This window comes from Centrocercus urophasianus, unplaced genomic scaffold (genome assembly GCF_019232065.1).
Source record: "Centrocercus urophasianus isolate 14NV4802_14NV808 unplaced genomic scaffold, USGS_Curo_1.0 seq_13, whole genome shotgun sequence".
Lineage (NCBI taxonomy): Eukaryota > Metazoa > Chordata > Aves > Galliformes > Phasianidae > Centrocercus > Centrocercus urophasianus.
Genome location: NW_024884475.1, coordinates 43039582 through 43066714, shown reverse-complemented (window position 1 = coordinate 43066714; position 27133 = coordinate 43039582). Strand labels below are relative to the sequence as shown.

The 27133-nt window shown below is 41.6% G+C and overlaps 1 protein-coding gene across 1 annotated transcript; it reads left to right on the top strand.

The window, feature by feature from the left end:
• The first annotated feature begins 307 nt into the window (after positions 1-307).
• On the top strand, positions 308-27133 carry CDS1 (CDP-diacylglycerol synthase 1). The gene is made up of 13 exons (XM_042811851.1): positions 308-407; positions 6746-6873; positions 8205-8301; positions 10733-10830; positions 12547-12686; positions 13742-13800; positions 15779-15861; positions 17578-17665; positions 18121-18189; positions 19023-19175; positions 21613-21732; positions 23229-23332; positions 24434-27133. The coding sequence occupies exons 1-13, from the start codon at positions 324-326 to the stop codon at positions 24561-24563; spliced, it is 1353 nt and encodes a 450-aa protein (XP_042667785.1). The 5' UTR covers positions 308-323; the 3' UTR covers positions 24564-27133.

Genomic DNA, 27133 nt, shown 5'->3' with positions numbered 1-27133 from the left:
GGGCGGGAACCACACCTCAGGGTGCTGCCCGCCCTGTGCTCGGGACCGGCCTCTCACAGGAGCGGCCCTTCTCTGAGCCAACAGAGCCATTACCGAAAGACGCCCTTGCGTCAGCCCGACCCGCAGGCCGGGAGTGCGGCTCCACGGGCAGCGCAGGTGCCTTGGGGGCGGGCGGCGCCGGCCCCGCTCCGCCCAGCGACAGAGAGGAGGGCCGGCCCGGCGGCGGGCGCACCTGGACACCGCGGCGGCGGGGACGCGGCCGGCTCCGCGCCCCCTGACGGGGCTGCCAGCGCCGCGCCCGGCCACAGCGCGCTCCCGCCGCCATGTCGGCCCGGCGGCGGCGACGAGCGGCCGCTGATGAGGAGGAGGAGAAGAAGGAGGTGGAGGAGGAGGATGGCAGCGACAGAGTGAGGAGCGGTGGGGCCGTGGGGCTGGGCAGGCCGCGGGCGGGCGCCGGGAGGCTGCGGGGGGCGGCGTGGCGGCTCCGGTTACCGCTGGGAAAGGAGGGCTGTGGGCGGAGGGCCGCCGGGAGCCGCGCGCTGCCGGAGCTGCGGGGCTGTGCGGAGTGAGAAAGCGAAAGTCTGCCGGCAGCCCTCGTCCTGCACTTTGGTTGGGAGGGCACGGAGCCACCGAGCTCTGCAGTGAGCCGGAGTGTGCCGCGTTCAGGGCCCCGTTCTGTACGGCAGCGCTTAGGCCACAGCTGCGTGTGTCTCCCTATGTGAGAACTTGTTTTAGCTATGACTTTTCATAGCGGTCTGCTCAAAATACTGCTTTCCTACAGAAGCATTTGGTTTTGCTCAGCTCTGGACACGGTGACCTGCCCCCAACCCCCCGTCCCACCTCAGCTCCCCCTGCCACAAGGGCTTGTCAGGCTGCTGGGAAGGCAAGCCCAGGATCCTAGAGATGAGTTTTATCAGCCACAGTTGGGTCCTGATTTAGTGGTGGGCGCAGTGGTTGTGCACGCCATAGGGGATCTGATGGGGAGTATGAGGCCGTTGGGATTCACAGGTGCCACCACACTCTGTGTCCCCATAGATGGGAACGTGCGTGCTCTGCCTCTTGCCTTGCCTTTGCAACATGCAGACAGCACGTTCTCCTTCAGATGTTTGCACATTGCCTGTTCTGCCTTGGGGGCTGCGCACTTGGAAACTTGTTCCCTCCTCCATGACTGCTCCAGATGGCTGTGAAGCAATGGGTTTCCGCTGCTCCCCACTGCGCAGCTGGGAAACATCACCCTCTTCCACACTTAAAATGAGAATGTGGATGTATGGAAACTGCTGGCTTCTGATGCAACTGCTGCTGACCCAATTCATTCAGTTTCCAGATGGGTAAAAGGGACATGCTTTAAAGCACCGTGCATGTCAATGCAGAGGAATGCTCGGAGTTTGCTCAAGACCTGCAAGAACTCTTGAGTATATCTGAAGGCTTTTATCTGTTAGACCCTTCATTGGCATTTTCAGTATGTTTGCTGATACTTACAATGCTTGCTAAGTCCAGAAATGCTCATTTCCTAGTGAATTTAAGTCAAGCTGTTTGGTTGGTTGTCTTTTTTTTTTTTTTCTCCCCTTTTCTGCTCTTCTTAGTAATGCACAGAAACAATCAGTATCTGTTTCTACTTCCTTGTTTTCGAATAGAAGGTAACTTTGGTTTAGAACAAATGCCGTATGCCCTTTGTATAGCTTGTTCCTGAGCACTGCATAGCTTAGTGTCCCCAGCTGCCTGCAACCTTATCAAGCTGATGACTGCAAAATTCCTGTCAGCGTGCCTTTGCCCTATGGGCCTCTGCGATTTCACAAGTTTTTTCTTTCCTCACGTTGTCCTGTGATGTGCAGGAGTGATCTTTAGGTCTTCCCTGTCCCATTTGTTGCTGTGTGCCTTGTGTGCTTTTCCCATAAACATCTTATATGTTTCCATGAATACTCCACTGCCCTCCAGAGCAAGTGGAATGATTTAGCGTTAAAATACTCAGTATGAAAAAGTCAGTTACAGTTTTGCAGATTGCTGTTCACACTACTCTCAAAATTCCAACCGTTGCATTTGTTACCATGAAGGTTGTGATGCTGCTTTCAAATGCTTGAAAGACAACAGTGTGTCCTGAAGGTAGGGAGATGGTTACTTCTCGTGGTGTCACACAGAGTTCAGGAAGCGGTGTTGTGTTGCCGTGTAGCCACCAAACGAGTGACTGTGTGCCCAGGCTAAGTGTTAATTATTTCTAAGTAAAACAAACCTGGAATCACTGACTGGTGTTTCTCCAGTAACAGCACAAAAGGTGTTTCTGTTCAGTGAAACAGCCCTTCTGGGAGTCAGCTGCTGGAGAAATGACTTGGGCTCAGACTCTCACCTGCAAGGCTGGCCCCAAATTTTGTCCAGAGTCATGGTGTGTGTCCTGAACCCGGAGACATTTGAGGTCAGGCTGGATGGGGCTCAGAGCAACTGCTGAAGCAGCAGGTGTCCTTGCTTGTTGCAGTGAACTTGGACTAGATGACCTTTAAAGGCCCCGTCCAACTCAAATGATTCAGTGATTCTTTAAATGTTCTAAACTCACTTGGAGTTAAATGAAATCCTAATGACTGTGTCGGTTAGAGTGAAATGTTAGACTCTGTCACAAATCACTTCTTTCAGTTTGCTTAGTAATGTTGGAATAACCAGAAAATAGACCTGGTTAGTTTGACGGGTAACAAGAGGGCTAACTATTTTCAAAACTCACATCTTGAAAGTGTGTGAGTTGGGATGTGGAGTGTGCAGTTGGTGATTTGGTGTGTGCAGTTTTCATGGGATTGTGGTTTTGCTTATGTTGGGCTTCAACAGCTTGGAAAAAAAAGGTTTTACTATTCAAGATCTTCTGATGCTTTGATGGCTTGGCTTCAGAGGAAGGTATCGAAGTACATTAATTTAAATACGCCACAAGGTGTTCTCACTGAACTATTAGCTTCAGTGTAACACTTGTGGGAGAGACTGTAGAAAGATCAATGCTGGAGAAGAAAACCGAACAGTTACACTGGTAAAATGGCAATCAATTATTTGCTTTGTATGTGTGTATATATATGTGAAAATAGAAGTACATATATATATACATATAAGTTGTTGGAAAATGTCTGTCTTCCTTTTCTCTTAACATAGGTGATGCTCCGTTCCCTGAGGAAAGCATATTTACAGTGTCTACCTGAGTTTCTTACTGTGTTATGGAAATAGTCCAGTACTAACAGAACATTGCTAGTGCCTTAGTAATGAGTAATTCCTGTGCATGTTTCACTCGGCGTCTGTTAATTGTAGCACAGAAATGTCTTATATGGGATGGCAATTAAGATGAGTATGGCCTTTTAAAAGGTGAGAGGTTGACAGGTCTGTTTTTATTTTTATGCGTGACACATGGATGTATTTTGGTGGCTGCTGGAAAGCAGAAAGCAAGCAGAATTCCATATGGAAGCTTGATTTTTGTGCAGGTGTCACAATACCTCCTGCTAGGTAGGCACAGTGTCCTTCCTTGAGTTCCTCCTACGGAACGGTATTTGTAATATTGCTCAGTTTAGCTTGAGGATGGAAGTCTTGTCACTTTTTAGGAAAGCCAACGTTAAAACAAACCAAACCTCTACAACTACATACACCCTTCTCTTGGATTAGTTCACAAATGCTGAAAACTGATGAACATTGCAGCTTCAGAAAGAAACATCTGTTGGGCGCTGAGCTCCTAGGAGCGGCTGAATAACAGTTTGTGTTTGCCTTCTTCCTGTTCTTATCAGGCCTACATCATTCAGCCCTGTTGGACTTAGCCTTAATGAGCTGGTTAGATGGGTTCTCTTGCAGGAACATGAGCCTTCAGATGAGGAGAGGCAAGGCAACAGCCTCCTTGTAGTGTCTGTCTGTCACAGGCACTTGGGGCCTGAACCGATGAGATGAGTGCGTGTGAAAGGCTCTGTCACCTGCTGTGTGAGAACTGTGGGGAGATGTGGCAATACCTCATATCAAACATTTAACTTGGAGCTGAGGTTAAAAGGTGTCGTTTTGGACACTACAACTTCTGGTGTTTTCACTTTACGTTTGAAAAACTTGTCAATCAGAGCCCACAGCCTCAAGCTGTAGCTTTTCATGCGTTGCCCCTCGCACATCCTCACTGTTGCTGTGTGTTCAGCTTGGTTAGGTCCCAGACCAGGAGAACAGGAGAAGGAAGGGCTGCTGGGTTTTATATTTGCTCCAGAACTGATCTGCAAAGTCAAACTGAAATAGCAAGACTCCTGATCTGATCTTTTTTTTTGAGGGCTTTTGTAGTGATCACACCACTGGTTACTGCAGTGATGATTGTTGTTATTCCTAGCTATTAACTGGAATGTTTATAGTCAATTATGTAACTAAGAAAAAAAATTAACAAGAAAAGTATGTCCCCAAGTGATTGGGTTCTTAAAGCATTTCATGCTGGAGATGACAATTAACTGACTGTTAGTGAGCAACTTCCTCTTTGGCTTCGGACTTGGCAAATTAAATACTTTACTCAGGAAATGTTTTGTGGCCATTATAGCATGAAATGGAAGATGAAGTAAGTGCTCAAGGTCATTGCTGAGGTAAGGTTCAAAGGGAAATAGAAGATAGTTCATGGTTTATTCCCTACAAGTTGTTCTAGCAATTTAAAGCTAAAAAATGGCAGAATGTGTGCAGCTTGAAGACTGCACCGGCCCACCTTCTGATAGCAGCAGCAGCATCAAACTGCTGAAGATGCATTGGATAAGCACAGGAGGACTCCATGGTGTTCACATGCTCTGAAAAATGCCACAGATTTCAGATGCTGGAAATATCAAATTGAAAACATTGCTTCAAGTTAGGTGCATGAGTAAAGATTGTGTTAAAATATCAGAGGTGTAAAAATAGGCATGGTTTTATTTCTTGCTGTTTAAACAGCAGTTGAGCATGGAACCACTTAGAGCTGTGCTGAAAGCCCAGAAATGGAACAAAAATCTCGGAGGTATTTTTAGTTCTCAGTACGTAAAGGAGAGAACTTCTCTGCTGTGCACAAACAAGGATTAATATTAAATACTCTAAGTCGTGGTCTTAGGGCCAGGATTACTGCCCTTCATCTGCAGTGCAGTGCTATCTTCTAGCACTGTGCAAACAGCTTTTTGTACTTGGATGCAGACTGTAAGAGGTGGAACAGTGATTTGGAGAAAGGCTTGTGATTATTTTTTATTTTTTACCTTTTTCTTGTGCGTTATGATACCTGTAGTTGATTTCCTAACCTGTAGTACTACAAAACTGGAAAAAGCCATCTCTGAATAACAAGGCTTGCATGCCCATTAATTTGTTTGCTTGCTTTTCAGGCCTTCAACAAACTTCCTGAGATCTAGATCACGCTTCAAATAGTTACTCTTCTAATGCCTATTAATTATAGTCAGTGTCTGCCTGATGATTGCTCAGCCATGGGATCAGAGGGGAGGGCCCAGCCTGCCTGCTCACCTCCTGCAGGCCAGCGCTGGGAGCCCAAACAGCTCCAAACCAGGCCTCCAAGCTTCCCCATTTCAGCCCGGTTTGGTTTGTGTTTCTGAATGCGGGCTCCATCAGCAGCTTCAGGCAGTGAGGTTTGGCACGCCTTACCTTTTCCACTTGTGTTGTTGACACAGGCTGTTGGTTACTGAGGCTGAGATTATGGTTATTGAAGCTTTGATTATGTTCAAGCACAGCTTCCTGTAGGCCAAGAGGTTGCGGGGAAAAGGCTACAGACTATAGAGGAACCGAGCGATGGCTGGGACTGTAGACCTTAGCTCCACAGTGGATTTTTGGAGGCAAAGGGAAATGTACTCTGCTGTCTTCTAGAATACCAAAAATATTCAGAAGAAGGGAGCAGCTGCACCAGGGCCAAGCGCGGCCTTCCACCTGCGCAGAGTTAGGGGTTTGTAACAGAAGAATGAAGTAAATCAACACCTTGAGTATTGACTGCTGCTGAGGAAAAAGAAATCTCAATGATCTGCTCTCACTGTTGGTGACAGTTTGCACGTTAGATTGCATATGTTGCTTTTGGATAAGATGAAAGATCAGTCTATCTTGTATCTTCTGAGTAGTCAGTGAACAATGAAGATACAGGTGCTTTGCTGGGGTTGTATAACCAAGAGGTTATTCTGAATAATACTGTCACGGATCCCTTCATAATTTGTTCTTGGGTGTCATGTATTTTCAAGCTGCAGGGTTCAAGGGTCCCTTCAGTTTGTTCTTGGGTCATTTATTTTCAAGCTGGAGGGTTCAAGTCCCCTCGTAGGTGTGTGTGAGACTGTGAAAGCAATCTCTCATTGTGGAGAGGTTGGTCTGGTGCTCCGTTTTCTTTCTTCTTTGTGTGACACCACCAGAAGACCCTTTGCTGCCTTAGATTAGCTTAAAATTAAGGTGAGGAAGTTTGTTAGAGACTAAGGGATTTTTGTTAAACCTCGGTTTTATTCACCTTTAGTTCTTTTGGAAACAAACATCCTTGTGCTTATGTAGGTGGGTAGAGAGAGTGCCCAGAATATGAAGTTCCCTGAGTGTAGCAGGTCGTGTCACAACACTGGAGTACTGCCCTTCTCATAAACATGTATTAATGCACACTTGCTTTCTACAGCATCAACCACTTGACTAGCACATCATTGCTTTCTCGATTTAGGGAACTGATAATTCCTACGTCACTTTCCAAGATGTGTTTGTGACTGAATACTGTGTTGTGGCATAATTAATATTCCTGTATGTCGAGTTGAGGTGATTGAGCTATATATTTTTTTTCCTCTGGTCATAGGAAGTGGATTTGGATGAAGGACTCGTTGATTTGGATCTCAGAAATGATTCGGATACCCCCGATGTTCCACCACCAACAGACAGCACTCCAGAAATCCTCAAAAGGGCTTTGTCGGGCTTGTCTGCCAGGTATTGTAAAACAAACGAGCTCTCTAAGTGGAGAGCTGCCAACTAAAATTATTGCAGACTGTATTGTAGTTTTAATTTTCACTCTGTACATACATAAATTCAAGGATAATTTTTTATTTGTTGTCACAGTTGATATTTATGCTTCAGAAGCCCATTCAGTGTAATGTTGTTTCACAGCAGCTGAAGGTTGCCTACAGTTCACTGAAACTTTTGCAGTTGTTCTGTCTAAGTGTTGCAATAAAATATGTGAGAGAGCAGTGTTTGGGTTTGATCTCTAGAGTCAGAATTTCTAGGGGTTATAAATGCTTATTTCCTACATTCAAGCTTTATGAGGGGGCCGTTTGTGTTTAAGTGAAAGTGTTGATTCTCTGGATGAACTTCTGTAAGTTTTTTGGGCAGCATTTTCACTTCTGATAAGTAGGCCATGAGGAACAAGCCACTTCTCAGTAACTCGTACTGAAGGGGAACTTGAAGCCTTATTGTAATGAATTCCTCTCCAACTTTGTTCTGACAATTTTGGCAGTTCCACTTAGTGGCTTTAGCTGCCATTAGCTGGCAGATGAATATCAAATGAAGGTAGTTCAACTCTACGTTAAATGCAAAACATGAAGCAAAACTGAGTGTCTCTTGAAGCAAGTGTGTCTACTGGGGCAGCAGTGACACATAAAACTGGTATTAAAGGAGGACACTGTGAAGACCTTTTCTTCAAGATCTAGTAGGCTTTCTTTTGTGCTTAGCAGTAAGTTGTGATTTCTTGGTTGATTGTACATGTATGGGCAAGACTTTTGAAGGGAGCAAGGCAGAGGAGGAGAAGAACTTACTGAAAAGGAAGTACGGTACACACTATTAATAATTAAAAACATTTCCATGGCAGAGAGGAGCATGCAGTGAGTTTATTCCCAGATATTTATTTATTTATTTTTGTTTGTCAGTCTTCAGAGACCTGTATGCTGCTTTTCTGGCAGCCTTTCTTTTTACATGTCTTTGTATGGCTGCTTTCCCCATGTCTCTTGCTGTGAAAAGCTCCCAGAGGATCCTGATGTATTTTCACAGCCGCCTTCAAGGAGGGGCTGATCCATAACGTCTGAAATAAGAGGGAGGAGAGGCTATGAGGAAAGAGGGAAGATTGCTGCCTTTGCTTTCTTTTACCATGTGTTCTGTTGAGCTGGCAGCTAGTAAACTAGATTCTGTGTTTCTTGCTGTATGTTCTATTAAGCAAGATGTATCTGGGCTTCCTGCTGCTTCTCACCAACTGAAGTATTTGCACAGTGTAGGAGTGGTCTTTGTTTTCATTTGTAACTGCTTGCTTTTTATACTGTTTCTCTTTACAGATGGAAAAATTGGTGGATTCGTGGGATTCTAACGCTAGCTATGATTTCTGTGTTTTTTCTAATCATATACATGGGATCTTTCATGCTGATGCTTCTGGTGAGTTTCTTTAAATACTCTGTATTGTGCAAGAGTTACTTAATCTCTTCGTCCAGCATAAGGAATAACTGGAAGCAAAGTGCAGACATTACAGAAAGCAATTTCTCTTCTGTAAATGTAGGTGTCTTTGAACTACTGAAAAGGTTCTCAATTGGGTGCTTTTGGATGAAGACCTCCTCGGTAACTTTATTTGGGAAGAAATTAAACAAGTCAAATGGATTTTTGCCTTGAAGCTAATGAAATCAATCTATTTCCTTGTCTGATTCCCATTACCTTCTCATACCCTCCTTTGATTTTGTTTGAAATACACAAAGGGAGCTTCATTTTTCAGGCTGAGAAAAGCAGGCAGTTCAAGTCAGCTGGCAGTGCCTGGCGCTGGAGGACTTTCCTCAGTCACACTCCATTAATTCCCTGCTTCTCTCCAGAGCTGCTGTGGCAGAGTGGAGCTAGGTGCCTGTCTGTGACACAGAGACAAAATGCATTTTTAGGTCACAAAGTAAACAAACGTAGTGGATTAGCATCCACTGCATGCTGCTTCTTTCCATTGCTTTTATTTCTGCTATTCTTAGTGAATGAAGGTTCAATTATTTTTTTCAGTTGTGGCAAACAACAAAAAGAAACATGTTTCCTAAAATTCTGGAGTTTAGTACTTCTGGTTAGCTGCTTTGATTTCTCCCCCAGGTTTGTCAAATTGTCAAAACCTTTATTTTTTCCTTGTCTACTCCAAAACACCTCTTGAAATGCTGGAATGCTGTTTCACCAGTATTATAGTCTGTATTACAGTCCCTACATCTGAATGAGTCTGGTTTGTATTTCCTGTCTTTAGAAGAATGGCACAACAAGCTTGTGATTTCAGTGGCAGATGATTTTACTGAGTGTATGAAGAAACAACAAAAAAGCTCTGTTAAGTTGTAGCTCGTTGGAGAGACATTTCTTGCTATGTCAGTAGTCTATAACACTTTCAGAATAACTGGAGCAAAAAGAAACTGCTGGCTTTGCATTATTATTTGCTGTATTCATGGTATGCTGCAAAATTTCAGTCATGGCAAAGCTAACAGGATATGAACTAAAAAGCAGTTGAGGTTAGTATAGAATTAATAGAGAATTCTTCCTCTGTACTATAAAGCAAAAAAGACAGTTGCCTAATACAGTTAACTGTGTCTAAATTTGATATTTGTTACAGTGTTCAAAAAGTGAAGTAATAAAAAGTTTTGCTTGTGTATGATTTAGTTTCACTGGAGTCACATAGCTTAAATTTTCTCAGGAGTTGTCATGCTAAAACCAAATCTTAGTACGGGCCGAGAGGATGCCTGGAGAGCTGTAGGAAGGGTAATCCAGATAAGTTTGGAGGACAAGTCCTCAAACTGCTCCCAAAAACTGGGGGAATGTATATTGTGTTTGTTTGCTGTTGAGGCAGAAACTTGCACACCTTCACCCCTAAATGTCCTTTTCCTCTTAAAGACCAACATTGAAATACTATGGGCAATTGTGACGTTAGAGTTTATGATGAAGGCAAAGCAGAATTGAGGGCATGAGCAAGGCAGGTGTCAGAATTAACTCGCTGAGGTGATGTAATACTGTTCAAACTGTTTTGAACAAGGTGAAGTGCATTCATGAGTGCAGGTGCTCAGAGAAATCCTGCAAAGCCTACGGTGATGGCATGCACAGTCAGTGTGGGTAGGTTCCTCCTCCAGTGTCTGCACAAGACTACTTCTTAGCACTGTTTGAAAGCACTGGATATCAGGGCAAGACGGTCTGCTCGGTGACTAAAAGTTAAGCAAACCTGGCTGAGTCCCTCAGGGCCCGTGGCCTGCAGAGTGCGCCTCCAGACGTGCGTAGGCAAGCACAGCCATGGTGAGATCGTGAAACAGCAGCAAGGCTGTGCGGGGTGTGATACTTATACCTGCACTGGGTGACCTGTGCTTCTAATCAGCACCGATAATTATCAGTGTAGACTTACCTGTAATGAAGTACTTGCAATGGAAGGCTTGCTATGTTGCGTTGCACGACTTTTTTTTTGTTTTTTCTACCTTGAACGTATCTCTTGAATTTAAATAGAACTTAACCAAAAGAGCTTTCTCTTTATGGAAATGCTTTTGACTTGCTGCCATCCAAGTATTTTAATGAGGAACAGTCAGGAATTCTCTCTTATTTCTTGAGGGGATTCTTGCAGCTAGCCCAGAGTGCCTTTTTTTGACAAGCTCAGTGTGTCTTTTTTACAAACCTAATGGCTGTGAGTTCAGGGGGCAGGGACAGTTAAGCAGAGCTTGACTTTCTCCTTGTTCTTGTTTGGAAGCTGTCTCCTTTCTGCATGGAATTTAAATTCAGAGTAATTTTTTCCCCCCCTTAAGGCAGGCTGCAGTGCTCCACACAGCCTTAAAGAAACAAGCAGCGGTCAATGTACATTGTTCCTTCTTTTTCTTAATTTTAGGTCTTGGGCATCCAAGTGAAATGTTTCCACGAAATCATTACTATAGGTTACAGAGTGTATCACTCGTATGATTTACCGTGGTTCAGATCCCTCAGCTGGTAAGTAGCAAGCAAGATGGTCAATAAGTAGAGATGGGAAATTTAAGTCTTAGCATTGTTTGTATCCTGGCATGATGGAAGGATAGCTTTGTAAGTCATGTGCAGATGTAAAACCTGGCATCTGTCTCTACTACAGGACTCTGTAATTGCCTTCCTTTTGTGAACTTGAACAAATAAGTTGGCTTTTTACTACTTTTTTTCCTGTTATAAATATATATGCATGTACACATTTGTGTGCATGCATATTTGCTTGAAGTCAGAATTAAGCATTTGGAAGCTGCCTGAAAATGTGCATAGCCAAATAATCACCTGAGCTATATTATTTGAAAAGCTTTGACTTTTGCAAGTAATTTTGTGTACTTTTAAAGGATTATTTTCACAAGCAAGTAACTGAAATCATGATGTACAAGTTCTATATCCTTTCCTGTTTTGAGTTTAATCACAGGACTGGGTAGATAGAAGTGGTAGGGGATATTTTGAAAGCCACAGGACAGGATTAATGTTTCTGACAAATCCAGGATATCTGTGTCAATGTCCTGCTTCTTAGAGGGTGTTACAGCGTACCACTTGGTCTACTTTGGCAGCTAACTACAGTCTACCTATGTATGCTAAGTTCAAAATCAGCATTTCAGTACCACCCAAAGTCTTGCTGCTGAGACTGCATATTGAGGCCTATCAGCTGGGTGGGAGGGTACTGCTAGTGATTGGAATGTGAGCTGTGAGGCATAGTTTGAGGGGCAGAGCCTTGCAAAGTGGACTTTAGGATTGGCTTGGAGAAGACAAGTACTGATCTCCATAAACATCCAGATATCCAGCCCATCTTGAATTATGAGTTTTTGGCTTTTCTGACTCCAGTAAAAAGCTGAAGAACATGCTGCTCGAGAAACGTGCATCTTTTACTGGTTTTGAATTTGATATTTTTTCTTTTTATTTTTTATTTTTTTTTAATTTGCATGTTAGCTGGTTTGGCTGCATGAAGCTTTTTTTATTTTGAAAAATCCTTCAGAAGGAGGCGTGTGAAGGTGACATCTCACTTCATTCAGACTTTGTGTTTGGATGTACTTCCAGTTTATTTTGGAAGACGTTGTGGTTGGAGCTGTGTCACTGATTTGTGAATGGACTTTAACTCCATAAGATTATTGTTAGGTGAAGGAAGCTAGAAGTGAAAGACACAGGAGAAGATGCAGCTGTAACTCTTTCACACAAGAATCTTCAGTCCAGATGGCAAAAGTAAAGTTCTGATCAGATCCTCAAACACATCGACAGAGGTTTGAACTCAGAGGTTTTGTTCTGCAAGTATCTTACTATTTTCTGTGGCAGATATCATGAGCTTTTCATGTTAGAATTGAGTACAAGAATGTATCCAGTTGTATTACTTAGTAGAAGGTATCTGATACTTACTCTGTACTGTGAGAATATCTGAAAAGGGCTTTTGTAGGTGTGAATTATTCAGTACAGTACGTGAAACGATTTTTGTGGCATTTATTTTTCTAATCGGATTTCATTATAAGAAATAAATTACAAAATTTGCTTGTTGGAGAAGGCTTCAAACCAGAGGTATAGTGAAAATCTGAATTTATTCTTGCATTTGTATTCCATCATGAGCTCTTGCCACTGAGTTGTTTTTCTTATTGTGTATGTTTGTGAGCGATGTTAACTGAATGACACAAGCCTGTATTACCGCGTTAAAATAATAGCTACCTTTATTTGTTTTAGGTATTTCTTGCTGTGTGTCAATTACTTTTTTTATGGGGAGACTGTGGCTGATTACTTTGGTACGTTTGTTCAGAGAAGAGAACAGCTTCAGTTCTTAATTCGTTACCACAGGTTCATCTCTTTTGCACTCTACTTGGCAGGTAAGTGTGGGGAATGATAGAAATTAAAGATCTTTGTGCTGCATTTCTTCTTGTGCCTATTTGTGTATGTTTTCATGGTGGGTTTTGGTTTTGTTTGTTTGTTTGTTTTTGTTGTTCTTTTTTGTTCTTGCTTTTTTTTTTTTTTTTTTTAAAGCTTTCTGCTGTTATCCTCTCTATTAATTTTTCTGGTGCTGTTTAAGGAAATTCCCAATTCTATTCTCATCATGAAAATGAGTGTAATTTTTTGCATTTACTCAGGGAGTAACCTAAGAAAAAGCAGATTATCTTAGGAAAGCTGAGCTTATGGTGCTCATTAGGAATCATCTTGGACTGGTTTTCTGATGATTGATGATCCTGAATATGTGCAGGGTGTTTTGACAGTCTGTGAAATAGCTTATATTCACCATTTCTGTGATGGGTTAATGCTTTATTGTGCAAGTGTTCTGCCAGGTCAGCAGCCAGGAGCTTGGTATTATATTTTCAAGCTATTCTCCCAAACACCTGAGAGTTTGTTTTATCTGCAAGATGCACTTTTGCTTGCATCATGGATAAATTTTCCTCCCAGTCCAGCTTTGTGGGATATGGCTTTGTAAACCACTAAATACAGTCTGCTCTGCTTTCAGGAACGCAACATTAATATTACTATTATTTACTATATTAATATTATCATTAGCTTAGAAAGTAATCAATTGAAGACTCGGGTTGTTCTAAGGAGCAGGAGACTGCCGTGCTGAAGTATTCATAACATAGATGAAGAACCTGCTGTTAATAAAGAGCTTTGTCTACTGTTACTGTTTTTTAAGCCATATAAAAGTTTTTCTCCATGCTTAGATTTCCATGGTGGGACCTTGGAAGGAATAAAACAGAAGCTTCTTACTAAGGATAGCTAAGTCTGTTCTAATGAGAATAATTCTGTGCCTGTGGTTACTGAGCAGAAGCAAATACTCTGACCAGAGGAACTGGGAAGAGCTTCAAGGGAAGAGAATGACTGGCATATCATGGTTCAGTGTCATTGAATATACAGTGGTACAAACTACACTTACTTTATTTTACAGGCTTCTGCATGTTTGTTCTGAGTTTAGTGAAGAAACACTATCGTCTGCAGTTTTACATGGTGTGTATTACCCACTTTGCTGTGGTCAGTCATGTTATGAATGTCACAAGAAAGAATCATGTCATTATGTTCATAAAATAGCTTGGGAGTGCTTCAGCTGGCAGCTACGTGATACAGAGTAACGTCAGTCTGAGTGTTTACACCATGGGGTTGCTTCTGTCAGAAAGTGCAGTCTCTCAGTGAATCCAAGCTGTGATTAATGAGGCCCTGCGCATACCCAGGGTGATGCATCTCTTAGTGACAGATGGGTAAAGGAGAGGCTCCTGGTGAGAGGCACGTGCCTTTCGTGCAGGCCAAAAACCAGACACGTTCAGCACAAAGCTGGACATGACTCTGGTGACCACAGGCCCCACTGCAATGCTAGGAGGGAGCCTGACCTGAACACCTGTGTGGGGAATTGGTTTTGTGCCAGCAGCACAAAATCAGCACTTAGCAGCACTTCTTCTGTTGTATAAACATGCGTTTCTATCTCTCGTCTTTGGTCTTCTAGTACAGTGTGTGGTGGATAGTCAAGAGCATTAACATACAGTTTTCTCGTGTAATTTTTGTAATGTGCCTTTTTTATATCTAAATTGAAGGTGTAACATCGCATCTCTTAAAAAAGATAGAAATGACCAGAAAACAGTAAGGCAGCACAGCCTTTTTATTAAAAAACAAACCAACAAAGAGAACAGTTTTTGAATGTCTTGTGCAACCTGAAGATTTCTTAAGGACCTGTTTCTGCTGTTATCTCCTGTTTCTGCAGGTGTCTTAGATGGCACTTTAGCCTTGCAGATTGCTCATTTTGGACTAGGAATTGCATGATATTTAAAATCAATAAATAAAAGATTTACCATGTTTGTGGGATAAGTTGCTTGATGGAGGGAAAATGCAGCTTTTCTGGGAGAGGTGGTCTTTGGTGATTAGCAAAGCACACGTCTTTGATTTGGCACAAGGTAAATACATTGCTTTCCCTTCTGGAAAAAGGAGGGGCAGAGGAATGTGCTTGGTCATTTGACATTGTGATTTTCAGAAAGCACTAAGGTGTGACTATGTAAGAATTTCAGAAGAACAGAAAGAGCAGCGTATCCTCTGGATGGGAGAACACTGTTTGGATAGAGAAGAACAGCCATCTGGTTTGAGTTGATATTACAGCACCTTTGTATGAATAACTGAAGTTTTGCTTCAGAGTTCCTTTACTAACCAGAGAATAATATGTTCAGAAAGTTTAGGTCAGTTCTTGCACTCCCTTTCAACTTCCTTCAGTTTTCTTAACTATAAGTAGTTGTGGACTGCTATAGGAAAATGCATGTGATAAGAAAACTTAAGGAAGTACCACATTGTACATGTCAAATAGTCCAGACATGGAGTGCTTAAATCCAGAGTTCCATGGAAAAATGACCAGGTCTTGATCTAAGAGTTTTTGGAAAGTGAGATGTAGAAGCATTACTTGTAGACTGTTTGGAAGCCACCTGATGGGTAGAGTACTGGTGAACTTGACAGTTTAAATGTTCATGCCCATAAAAATTAACACTTCCTTTTCTCTCATCCTGAGAAATCTCATGTTTCCTGAGAGGGTTGGTGTTAAGTCATGATGTCCACATCTGTGTGACATGACTCTTTCATGAGTTCTTCATTGCCATTTTATTGTTACAGTTCTAACTCGTCTGTTACATGTATATACACAGAATATCACATTGCTTACCTTTCTTCGCTGCTTTCGTGCTGAAAGTACACGTATGTCTCACTAAATTGGATGTTCAGCTGCACATTAAAAATTCTGGGTGATGGAAGAGGATGAGGAAAGCTTTTTAAGTTTCAGTCCTTTCTTCAGAAAGCCAGCTAACTTGTGATATACTGTATGCATGCACCTCTGCATTATCGCTAGAGCTGGTGTACGTGAGAGCCCCTAAGGGCTCTTCTAGCTGACATGCCAGTATTGATGGAGATGTACTGATCCGTGTTCTCACTAACTGTTGTGTTGTTGCATTGTTAACAGTTCGCATGGACTCATGTCACTTTGCTGATCACTGTAACTCAATCTCATCTAGTCATCCAAAATCTCTTTGAAGGCATGATCTGGTAAGGGGACAGCAATAAACTAATTTGTAACTATTGCATTGAAAGGCTGACTCTGCTGTGTAGTGGGTGTGGCTAGGGAATAACTGCGGAACAGTGGAAGTAGCACAAGATAAGAGCACCTGTGCTTAGTTGGATGGGGAGTTGGAGCAAGTGGGAGCAATGAGGTGAAGGTACAGGACAGTGGGCAGAGACCTCTCCAGCCAGATGGCAGCCACAAGGATGGTGGTTTCAAGTAACCACTTCATTTGTCTGCCAGGTTCGGGATTAATTGCAAATGTTGTGAATATGGCATTTTGCTGAGTGCAGGAACACAGCTGTTCAGGAGCTTTAGGTACCTCAATGCTACTGACGTTGGACCACTTAATTTGGAAGACCAAATCTGGCTTTAGGAGTCCCACTTGAGACCTTTCCAAAAGGTTTCAAGGCCATAAAATCCTCAGAGATTAGAAACAACATTGTGGGAATTTTTACAAGGTAACTAAAAGTGTTCTCACCTATTTTTAGCAGGCAAAACAAAATAGTTCTGGCAAGTGATGTAGCATGGATCAGTAGTCTGAAACCACACGTCTTGTCTGTATGGAGGTTCAGGAGAAACGACAGCAAAGACTCCCTTTTCTTACTGACTGATGGCAGTCTCCAAGAGCAAGGTGTCTATTAGAAGAAAAACGCTTCTCCCTTCCTGCCTTTAGTTTGTATGCTAAAGTTCAAATCAGTTTGTTTGAAATTCTCTATGAGTTTAAATCTTGAATGTTGTCCAGTCATCCCAAGTCTTGTTTCCAGCTACATATTCAATTCTGATGATGCAGTTAAACTTGATGACTTTAAAACTTCTCCCACCAAAAGAAGTAATGCTTTCCCACCCCCACCTCTGCAGGTGGTAAATTACAAGTTGAGAAAGAAAGCAGCAGTGCATGGAAAGCAGTGTGTTCTTCCAAGAACTTAATACTGCATGTTCTCCTTTTCCTTTCCTGATGGAAGGACAATGGGAGATTATTGCAGAGAGGACATGTTCACAGCTAGAAAGAAGAAACAAAGCCTTTGACAGAGTTTGTTTAACTGAATTCTTTTCATAGTGACTTAGTTCATGTGAAAAGCTGAACCAAGTTTCCTTGTTAGCTACCTACCGATTTGGCACATAATTATAACATCCAACTTCTAGTTTATTAATACATCTCTGCCTTGAAATGGGGGGAAATGCAAGTTAACAGGATCGAGTAGCAAATTCAGATGCTATCTGCATGCAGAGAACACTTTAAAAAGCTAACACAGGCTGCTGCAAACTGATGAGTGGAAGAAAAAAAAAAGCTGGCTTTCTTTTTTAAAATTTAAGTATCATTGAACTTATAAGGACTTTGCTTGCTTTGATGTTAACAATAATATTAACGTGTTTCTTTCTGTTGATTTCTTCTTAACGGTGGTATCAGTCAGCAGGTCTGATAGAAAAACCCAGCCTGTTATCATTTTAAGCTCGTATGCTAACATTAAATTTTAACTTGAATTAGCATGGATCTCTAACAGTGTTGATTAGCTGAACATTAACATCAGTATGGCTAACTGTGTTACTTAAGGAGGAGCAAGGTGAAGCATAACAGTTTCTAAGTATTTCAGAACATTTCCCAACAAAAATGCTGCTGTGTGAATTATAAATAATTTGTACTGAAGCTCAGGCAGTTTTCCCCTTTCCCTATGTGAATCTTTTGGTGCATCTTTCTCTAGGTTTCTGGTGCCAATTTCGAGTGTTATTTGCAATGACATTGCTGCTTACATTTTTGGATTCTTTTTTGGCAGAACTCCATTAATTAAGGTATGTATGTAAGTATTCTTTGAGTTTTCACAGTTTACAACATTTTTGATACTTGCTAAAAAATAATATTTATAGAATAAACACTTTCACCTGTTCTGCAGGTTACCTATTTGCTAAAAGCCACATTGTTTATCTGATTTCTAGAGATTCGTAAGTGGCAACTGAAATTATGGTGAATGTAGTATTAACACCATAGTATAATACAGTTGCAGCCTATTTCATTGTTAGCCTATTTCATACTTTTTTTTTTTTTCTTTCAATTTCCCATGCAGGTTAAACTGCATGCTTCCTTCACAGTGTTTAGTGACTAACTTAGCTGGTGACATTCAGTATTCCATGTGTACATGTGCTCACAAGCAGGTGTTGATGTTTGCAAGTGAGGTACAAAAATGGAGGTGGGGATGAAAGAAGGTTTAGTGATGCAATTGTTGCAGCTAACTCTGTCTTGCACCTAGCTGTCTCCCAAAAAGACCTGGGAAGGGTTCATTGGAGGCGGCTTCTCCACAGTTCTATTTGGATTTGTTGTAAGTAACCACAGGACTTTCCTTTTATAGATTCCGTCTTTAATGTTCTGTTTTCAGGGGAAATAAAATTACTGACAAGTTAGGTCATCTCAATCTGCAGAAAGTCCAAGAGTTGGGGATTTGTGGTTGATTATCTTTTTAGCTACAGAATTCTGCTTAATCATAACTGGTTTTAAGAGTTAAGCACAAGGTTTGTACTTCAACTGAATTACTTAACTGACTGTTTTGCCATTACTGTTACAGACTATATCCGGAGTTCTTTTATCTAATAGTTACATCCCTATTTTAAAATTTGAGTTTATTGAAAGCATTGCATTTGCTTTGTGAAGAAGTAGCTTTGTATTGTATGCTTCATGTTGTTATTTTTCCTGACTGAAATGCCTCTGGGTTTGGATGGGTACTTTATTCTGATGGTATGTCTAGGATAAAAGAGCAACATAACTGATTTTACATGTAATTTGTCACCAAGGTCAGAATTTGAAGGTACCAGACCTTGTAGAAGTAGTAGTTCAAGTTTTAATAGAAAAGTAAATTGAAAAGAAATAATGAGTTGTAGCTGTATGGGGATATTATGATGCAGAAATACACTGCAGATACTTCTGAGAGACAGAAAAATAAAAACAAACTGGGAAATTATCATGAAGGGTATTGAAATTCCACATCTGCCTGCCTTGGTGAGGCATTCTCCACCCTAAAACGAGGGCTCCGTTGTGGTCTCTTTATTACCAAAAATTTTCATATCCTGAGCTTGCGATAACAAAGTCATTTATTAGAGTAGGTTTTTGACTGTAACAACTAATGCATATTTCAAGAGTTCTTGTTCTGCTTTCCAGTTTTCCTATTTCTTGGCTCAACATCAATACTTCGTCTGCCCAGTGGAATATAACAGTGAAACCAACAGATTTGTGACAGAGTGTGAACCTTCAGAGCTTTTCCAGCTGAAGAAATACTCTGTGCCACTATTGCTTCAGGCTGTGTTGGGATGGGTAAGGAAAAAATAAGGCTTTAATTAAGATAGAAATTACAAAGCCGAGCTTTAAAATTTTCCTAAACCCTTTAAAAGGATGTTCCAGCATAGGTAGGTCTTCAGGGTTAGAAACTGAATTGTTACTCTCAGCTTCTCTTACTCACATGAGGAGGTGGTCACTCAAGCAGAAGTGTTCCTGAAGGAAATGTCTATGTCCTTGTTGCCTGTATTTGTGCAGGAAGTGGATGGTACTGCTCACTGTGCTGCATGTCATATTCAACCACTCTGCTGAAAAGCTGTTACAGTCTTAAGCTGTTACAGTCTGTGGAAAATAGGCCGAGGCTTGTTACAGCCAGAGTTAGCAGTAAGGGTGAATACTTTTGTTAGTAGAAAAGCAGTCCATTTTTGAGTTAGTGTGCAGCTGCATCTAGTCTAGAACTTGCACTGTCTCTGTGAAGTGGATCTTGTGTAATTAAGGCCATTCCTTCTATTGTACACGGAGAAAAACAGACTAAGTTACAATTTCACCCAATGGAGTCATTGCAGCATGTCCTCCTATGCAGCCTGTTCACTTCTGCATACATACACAAACATGCAGACACTTATCTGTATGCAGACTGTGTGTACATGCCCACAGACATGTGTATGTGCATGTATATGTGCACATGTGGTACAAACATTGATATGCATGCCTACTCAAGTGCAGACATGCATGCTTATGCACATATATTCGCATGCACATATGTGCCTGTATGTATACATTTACACACGAGTGCACTCAGGCACACTTATGTAGGTAGATAGATGCACACAGATGCATGCATATACAGACAGGCCCACATATGTGCACGCGAATGTTAACATGCATGTAAACATATGCATTCATATACAGAGACATGCACATCTATGCATACACATGTATGTCCCCCTGTGCATATATACATCCCTGTGCATATAAACATGCAAATATACATGTATAGACACGTGTGCTTGCATATATATACAGGCACATGTACACACAGAGTTATGTGTATATGCACTCACACATACACACGTGTGCACTTAGGCACATATACACGCACACCCCACATGGACACGCACATATGCCCTAATCTTCCCTGTGAGACACAAAGGAGGTGCCTGTGACAAACGTATGACACAAGTGGGTTCTGCATCACCTTCTGCTCTATTCATTGCTTCAACATTGAGAACAAGCAGACAGTGCTAAGAAAATGGTGTGTTTTAAGTGCTTTTACGTGAGCATAGCATTTAATGAGAAAAGCTCACAATTGTAACAAGAAGGCATAAGTGGAAATTGTTGCTGATGTTTGCAAAAACTGAGGATTATATAAATAATAGCCGCAGCTGGTAGTTCAAAACAAAACAGAAAGAAGACTGCATCTAGAAGCAGATCCAGTATTTTCCTGAATGAACACACCATTGCTTCAGAGGTTGTGAAGTTGACAGCAAATTTAAAAGTTGTTTTTATGTAGTTAATTAGTGTGTAAGCTGGGCTAAGTCTTGTGTTGTCCTGCTGCGTTATGACTTTTGTTAAGGACAGGGTGATGGGAACAGCCAGCTCTGTCATGGTTCAGTTGAGATGTGTCCACCCCAAAAAGAGGTGGTGGTTGCACACACACCTCAGGAGTAGTATTGAAAAACTCTGTGTCCATTGAGGAGATAATTACTTAGAGCAGTGTTTATAGAAAATGACCATCGGTTCAGGAAACAGTTGGTGTTGGCCATGATGCGGATCAGAAATGTAAGGTACTGGAGTTTCAACTGCAGCTGGAGTGTGTTGAGAATTGCCAGGGAAGGTGTGCTCTGCATGCAGCAGCATTGCTAGGCTGGAGCTTGTGCCATTGACTTGGATGAGCTCAAAGATGCAAAATAAAACTTATCATCATTAATGTATTATTTGGCAATAGGTACGTGTTCTCCTTCCTGACAATCAAGTCTCTCTTATCCCTAAGAAATGTAATGGGCCAGAAGAAATGTTAAGTCTTTGAACACGATGAGAGGGATGTTATATGGTCAAATGTAAAATCAAATATTAATGGAGTAAGCCTTTCATATCCCAGTGCTGCACTGTGTATGTATAGGGGACGGCATGGCAGACTTGTGTAGAAATTCCTGTCTGTCTCATGGGAGCACTTCAGAGCAGCAACTGTGACAGTGAGCTGCGTGACAGCAGCCAGTTTCTGGGGACACTGAGTCACCTAATCTGCAGAAATCCTATTGGCTCTGTGGAAAGCTCCATTCTCTACAGGATACAGAGCTGGAAAAGCAGGTCAAGGGAAACTTTATTTCTTCTGATTAAGTGTTTGGCTGAAAAGTATTATTCTCTATTGGGAAAACTGAAGCTTTGTGGAAATGTGCCCAATTTATAATATTTAAGCTGAAACATGCCTAGAATCAAAGGTACTGAAATATCCTGTTAATTATTTTTCTTGTAGGAAACGGTGAATATGTACCCATTCCAGATGCACAGCATTGCGCTGTCAACATTTGCCTCACTAATTGGGCCATTTGGAGGATTCTTTGCCAGTGGATTTAAACGAGCTTTCAAAATCAAGGTGTGTCATCATTCCCATATGCTGTCTTTGTTCTGATTGTCTCTCTGTATGAGATTGGTTGCTTTGAGGTTTTTTTTCTTGTGTGGATTCCATTACCTAATCTTTCTCAGACGATGTACGAGCTGTGCTTCAGTAGCAGTACCAGCTCTTTGTTTTATTGGATATATATATATATGTGTGTTATTCCTAAATTATTACTATTATTTTTTTGCATTTTGGTTGATACTATTCCTTGCTATGCTTCTAAGGTGAGCAAGATGCAAGATGATTATATTCCACACCACTCAGTAGATACCTATCAATCTGTAGATACCTGACCACTGCTCACGGTGGTTTGCCCCAATCTTTACAGCATTAAAGCTGTACTTTACAGACCCAGCCTGTGCTGCATGCAGATGCTGACACTTCTGTTCAGCAAGGCACAAGTGTCTGACTGCCTATGGCAATGCAGCACTGCATTGTAGCAAGAGCGTGTGCTGACACACGATGCGATGTGTTGGCCTCTTTATCGCAAGTGTGGCTGGAATTCAGTGACGCTGGACGATGGGAGGAGAGTAGCCACACATTTTCTTCTGACCTCCCTTATGTCTTGGCAGGACTACTGTAATTCTTAACCTGTTCCTTCAGCCTGCTGGTTGTGGCACATGCTTTGCACCAAAGCATATAAGTAAACCTCTCTGGTCTGAACTCCCACCCATGTGCTTGTGCTTATTCCCTTTCCTCACACTGGTCCAACCACTTATCTGATGGCTGGCTACTTACAGCCTAGTGCACTGTTATGCCTGTGTCTGCTCTGTAAGACAAACATGAGTAACACAGAAGGTGGCGTATTTGTTTGCATCTGAGTCTTTTTTTTCTTTTCCATTCCTTTTTTTTTTTTTTTTTTAAAGGGATTGTTTGATGACAGGGCTTTGTGATGCTGCTGAATGTACTAATGTTGCATGTACATGCTATGGCTTTTAGTTACTCTTCTGAGAAGCCAGTGGTAAAACTGGTAGGTGAATGAGCATATGACTTGTTAAGTCACTGGGAGTCAGCAGAAAGGGATTTCAGTTCTTGCTCTTCCCTTGGTGTAAGTGCATCAGTGTCAGCTAGCAGTAGTTGCCAAGGCAAGGAAAGTGTTGAAGAGGAGAATGAGATCCTTCAGGGCAAGAAACTGCAGCCATTGGTTCAAGAAGCTTTCTACAAAAAGCAGTGAAGTACATGCATACACAGAGATGTACTTGGTGGTGGTGGATGTGCACTTGACCTGCCTTCTAGTATGTGACTCTGGGGAAGTTGCTACATCTCTTTCTTTTTCACTTTTTCTTACCTCTTGCCTCATCGTTTTGGCTAGAAAGTTCTGTAGCAAAAAGGCGCTTGCTAAGTTTTGTCTCAGTGCATTGAAACCATGGCTTAATAGCATAAAATGTTGCTGTCAGGTGAGCCTTGGTTGGTGTGTTTCATCTGAATCGCTTACCGTGATGCTTTTTCCTTCTGTCCTTCACACCCTAAAGGATTTTGCAGACACAATCCCTGGGCACGGTGGTATAATGGATCGCTTTGATTGTCAGTACTTGATGGCTACTTTTGTTCATGTCTACATCACCAGTTTCATAAGGTATGGGTTTTTTGAAATTCAAGGTACTCAAATACGAGTAGGAGCTGTGCCACATGTAACCACAGTGTTTTGGTCTGAGCTGTGCTCTGCATAAGTAGCGCAGTGAAGGTTGTTTCTATGTTTGTTGTATGCAATGACTTCAAATGCAGAGTCGTGAAGAGGGCAAAGATCGCATAAGATTTGTGCAACATTAAAGCTATGCCCAGGGTATCAGCAGTAACCCACGTAACTTCAAATATGAGGCTTTTTGCTGCAGCCTCATAGAAGGCTTCACAAAGAGCCTGCATGTTGTGACTGTGGTTCTTCCCATGAGCTTAAGTATTCTCGGTGGCAGGACGTGAGGCTTTCTGTTGGAGGGTAAAACGCTACCATTAAAGAGAGTAGAGGACTTCTTAAAAATGCTGCTTGTCATCCCACACCAACTTTCACAAAGGTGAAATCATGGGAATGGAAATGCTATTGCAGGCAGTCATTTTAGTTCCGGGGTGGGGGAAATCGAGGTAAGAACGTGAGATGGCCAAACTGATACACGTCCTTTGTTTTGTAAATGCATTTGAGTAAATAATAATGAGAAAATGAAGAAGTTACAGATTTTTTGCTTCATATTGAGTTAATTGTAGAAGTACACAGTAAGTGACTGACTGGATTCCTGTTATTTAGGGATGCACAGTTTAATTTAAGAAATTATTATTATTATTATTATTATTTTACTCTGACAACTTTCCATTTAGTTGTTATTTACACAGCTTATCCAGCAACAGGTATTAAAATGAAAAAGATCTTTTGATGAAGACTGTGATTATAGTAATTATGAACAAATCTGTGAATCTTTTTTGTTATAACCTTTCTTAATATTCCCATTTGATAGTAAATACAGGCACCATTTTTAATTCCTGTTTACATTCAGCAAATGAGAGTGCTGGCCCAGTGATGCTTGCCCATGCACCCTGTGGCAAAGGTTAGACTGGGTGAAATCCATACTTTGGTGCTGCCAGACAAAAGGGAGGCACTGTTTCTGCAGCAGAGCAGGGTGAGAATGGAAAGCTATCTGAAAGCTTCTTTAGAACCGCTGTTCATCAAAAAAACTTATTTCATTGACAGGGGCCCAAATCCCAGCAAAGTACTGAAGCAGCTGTTGGTCCTTCAGCCCGAGCAGCAACTCAATGTGTACAGAACCCTGAAATCTCATCTTGTCGAAAAAGGGATCCTGCAGCCATCCCTGCGAGGATAGTTTGCCAAAACAGAGGAATGGTGAGAAAAAGACACGCAGACGTTGTCTGTGGAAAAGCACTGTAAGTGTGCACAAAGGTAATGGCTGAAGGAAGGCTACATCATGATCTGGACGAGGTGAATGTTTCTTTCCTTAAAGGAATGCGAATGCTGTGACTTTCCAGTAGGATACAGGAGAAGAGTTATTCCTAAAATAATTAAAATGCTTACAGAGTAACAGTACTGTGCTATGTATTTTATTCCCCACAGTGAATGGTAGCAGGCCTTCTTCAGCGCTCAGCCTGACAACGTTTGTGTTTTAAAAAGTCCTTTTTAAGATGTCCTGGATTAGAACAGTAGGACTGAACTCCCCATGAGTTATACGTCCAGCGAACTTTAGTGAAATTTCTCAATTCACTGGTGGCTTTTAATGAGTTCTCCATTACTGTATGTCATAGCAATACTTTTTTGGTGTAAAGTGGTTACTGTAGTAAAGATACAGAAGAGGCAGGCAGTTGCTCGTTTAACCAGCTGGGCGTTCAAGACAGAGTTGGCCAGAAAATCCACGTTTGCTTGGTCAAAGCAGTGCTGGTGGACTGCTGTCAAACCTCCTATATTTACTGAGTCACTGTGAAGGTGAAACTTTGCTGTGTTTTTAAGTAATCAGCTTTCTTAGGAAACTACTTCATCCTTTCAAGAGGGAGATATCTGTACTGGAGCATACTGAGCTGATTGGGCTGTGGAGCTGCTGTTTTTTAAAATTAATGTTATGCACTGTAAAGAAGCACACACGTCTGGGAGCAGTAATTACCTGAAGGTGGGATTCTCCAACCCTGTAACCAGATTGGAAAGAATTCAGAGTTTAAGAACTTGGTTTCCCCAGGATGATCAGTGTCTGAAGACGTTATTTCAAGCCTTATTCCTTGTGCCTATTTACTACTGTGTAGAAGGGGATTTTTTTCTCCCTTTTAAAAGCACCTTGAGGTCATGTTTTATTCGTGTCTTACTGAGTGAAGGCAGAAACTTTTATCTCATGAATGTGCGTGATGCAAGACGATGCATGGCTCTGCTGCTGCGTGGTACTGTTTTACTAAGAGGATCTTCAAGCAAGCCTGGGCAACAACATAGGGATTCAGATGAATTTCTGAAGGAAGCAATTGCAGTGTAGGATTAATGGGACACAGGAGAAAAGCTGATGCTCTGCATTTCTCAGTCCTGGCCGCTTTTGAACTTCTTAATGCAAATTAAATTAAAAGAAAAACTTTCTGAGATGATAAAAATGGTTCATTTACAGATAGAAAGCACAAGTGCCAATTCTAACTAAATTCAATATAGTTTTTCCAACCGATTGTGAATAAGTTTCTCCTGCAGTGAACATACTGACGCACGTGTGTGTGTGTGTGTATGTACGTGTATAGATGTATGTGTATATATATAGCATTAGTAGGTGTATGTATGTATATACACACACGTGCATATAAAAGTTTTAGAAGGGTGCTACCTGAGAACAAAACCATGGCAAAGACTCTAGGGTGGATGATGGGCTATATCCATAACATTGAGACTGGTTCTTTTGGATACAGTGCAGCTCTTTTTGCTTTGTTTTGCACTTGGGCCACGACACCTTGTGCACTGTGAGACTGGAGAAGCATTGCTGTGTGTGGCTCTGAGATGGAAATCCGGCCCTAAAGTAATCCCTGTTGATGTCAGGTAGCTGGAAGAATTAAATTCTTTGTGATACTCCCTACAGTTTGAAGGCTGCAGGACTATGTGGCATAGCTAGAGGTTGGAAGATGGCATGGCCAGAGAATATATGGCTTAGAGAAAGGAGTTTGAGAGAGAAGGGAAATAGGGGTGCGTGCATCAGGGAAGATGACCCCAGTAGCATACCTCAAAAATGAACATGTCAATGAGGCTTTGGTTGTGTACAGGGCTTTTGGGTTTGCTTATGGAAAAACACAGCTTTCCTGGAGCCAGCGTATCTTCATCCTGTGTTTAAAAATTAAAAAATATATATACAGAATACACATGGAAAGGTAATTGTTGCTTCAGAAACTTGAACTTTCTAGTGTAGTTTTATAGCATGTATAATAAGGAAGTTAAGCTTATTTTAGCACTTAATGCAACAGAGCATTTGAAATCTGTTGTCATCTGTTTGCACAGTAGAAGTTATGACACTGCAATTCTGCTGTTCAAAGTTAAAATGAAGAAGGGATCACTTCTGAACTCACTAATCACTCTTTCTAGAAAGAATAATGGCATTCTGCTGGCTTAGGCTTTGTAAATACAGCTTGGCAGGGCCTGTCACTGTCAAGTGACAATGACGTTTGCTCACTATGAAATGCATTTATCCCAGTTGTCACTTCAGCTCATTCAAGCACTACAATGTGATCAACAGGACAGGGTAACTTTTGCACCAGTGATTCTTTTCACTTGCACTTTTGTTAAAAGTTGCTGTAATTACTTACTGAGCAAAAAAAAAAAAAAAGTTATCTGTAAATACTGTAAATGTTTTGAACATATATTATCTGTTATAGTTCAATCTTTCATTGGGGCAGGCATTGTAAAAATAAAAATGGGATGTAAATCCTC

What these genes read in the sequence shown, in the direction of transcription:
- CDS1 (XM_042811851.1), top strand. Translation starts at nt 324, where the DNA reads ATGTCGGCCCGGCGGCGGCGACGAGCGGCCGCTGATGAGGAGGAGGAG. An exon ending in CTCTTTGAAGGCATGATCTG is followed by an intron (nt 15,862 to 17,577) that starts GTAAGGGGACAG and finishes ATCTTTCTCTAG; the next exon opens with GTTTCTGGTGCCAATTTCGA. An exon ending in TTCAGGCTGTGTTGGGATGG is followed by an intron (nt 19,176 to 21,612) that starts GTAAGGAAAAAA and finishes TTTTTCTTGTAG; the next exon opens with GAAACGGTGAATATGTACCC.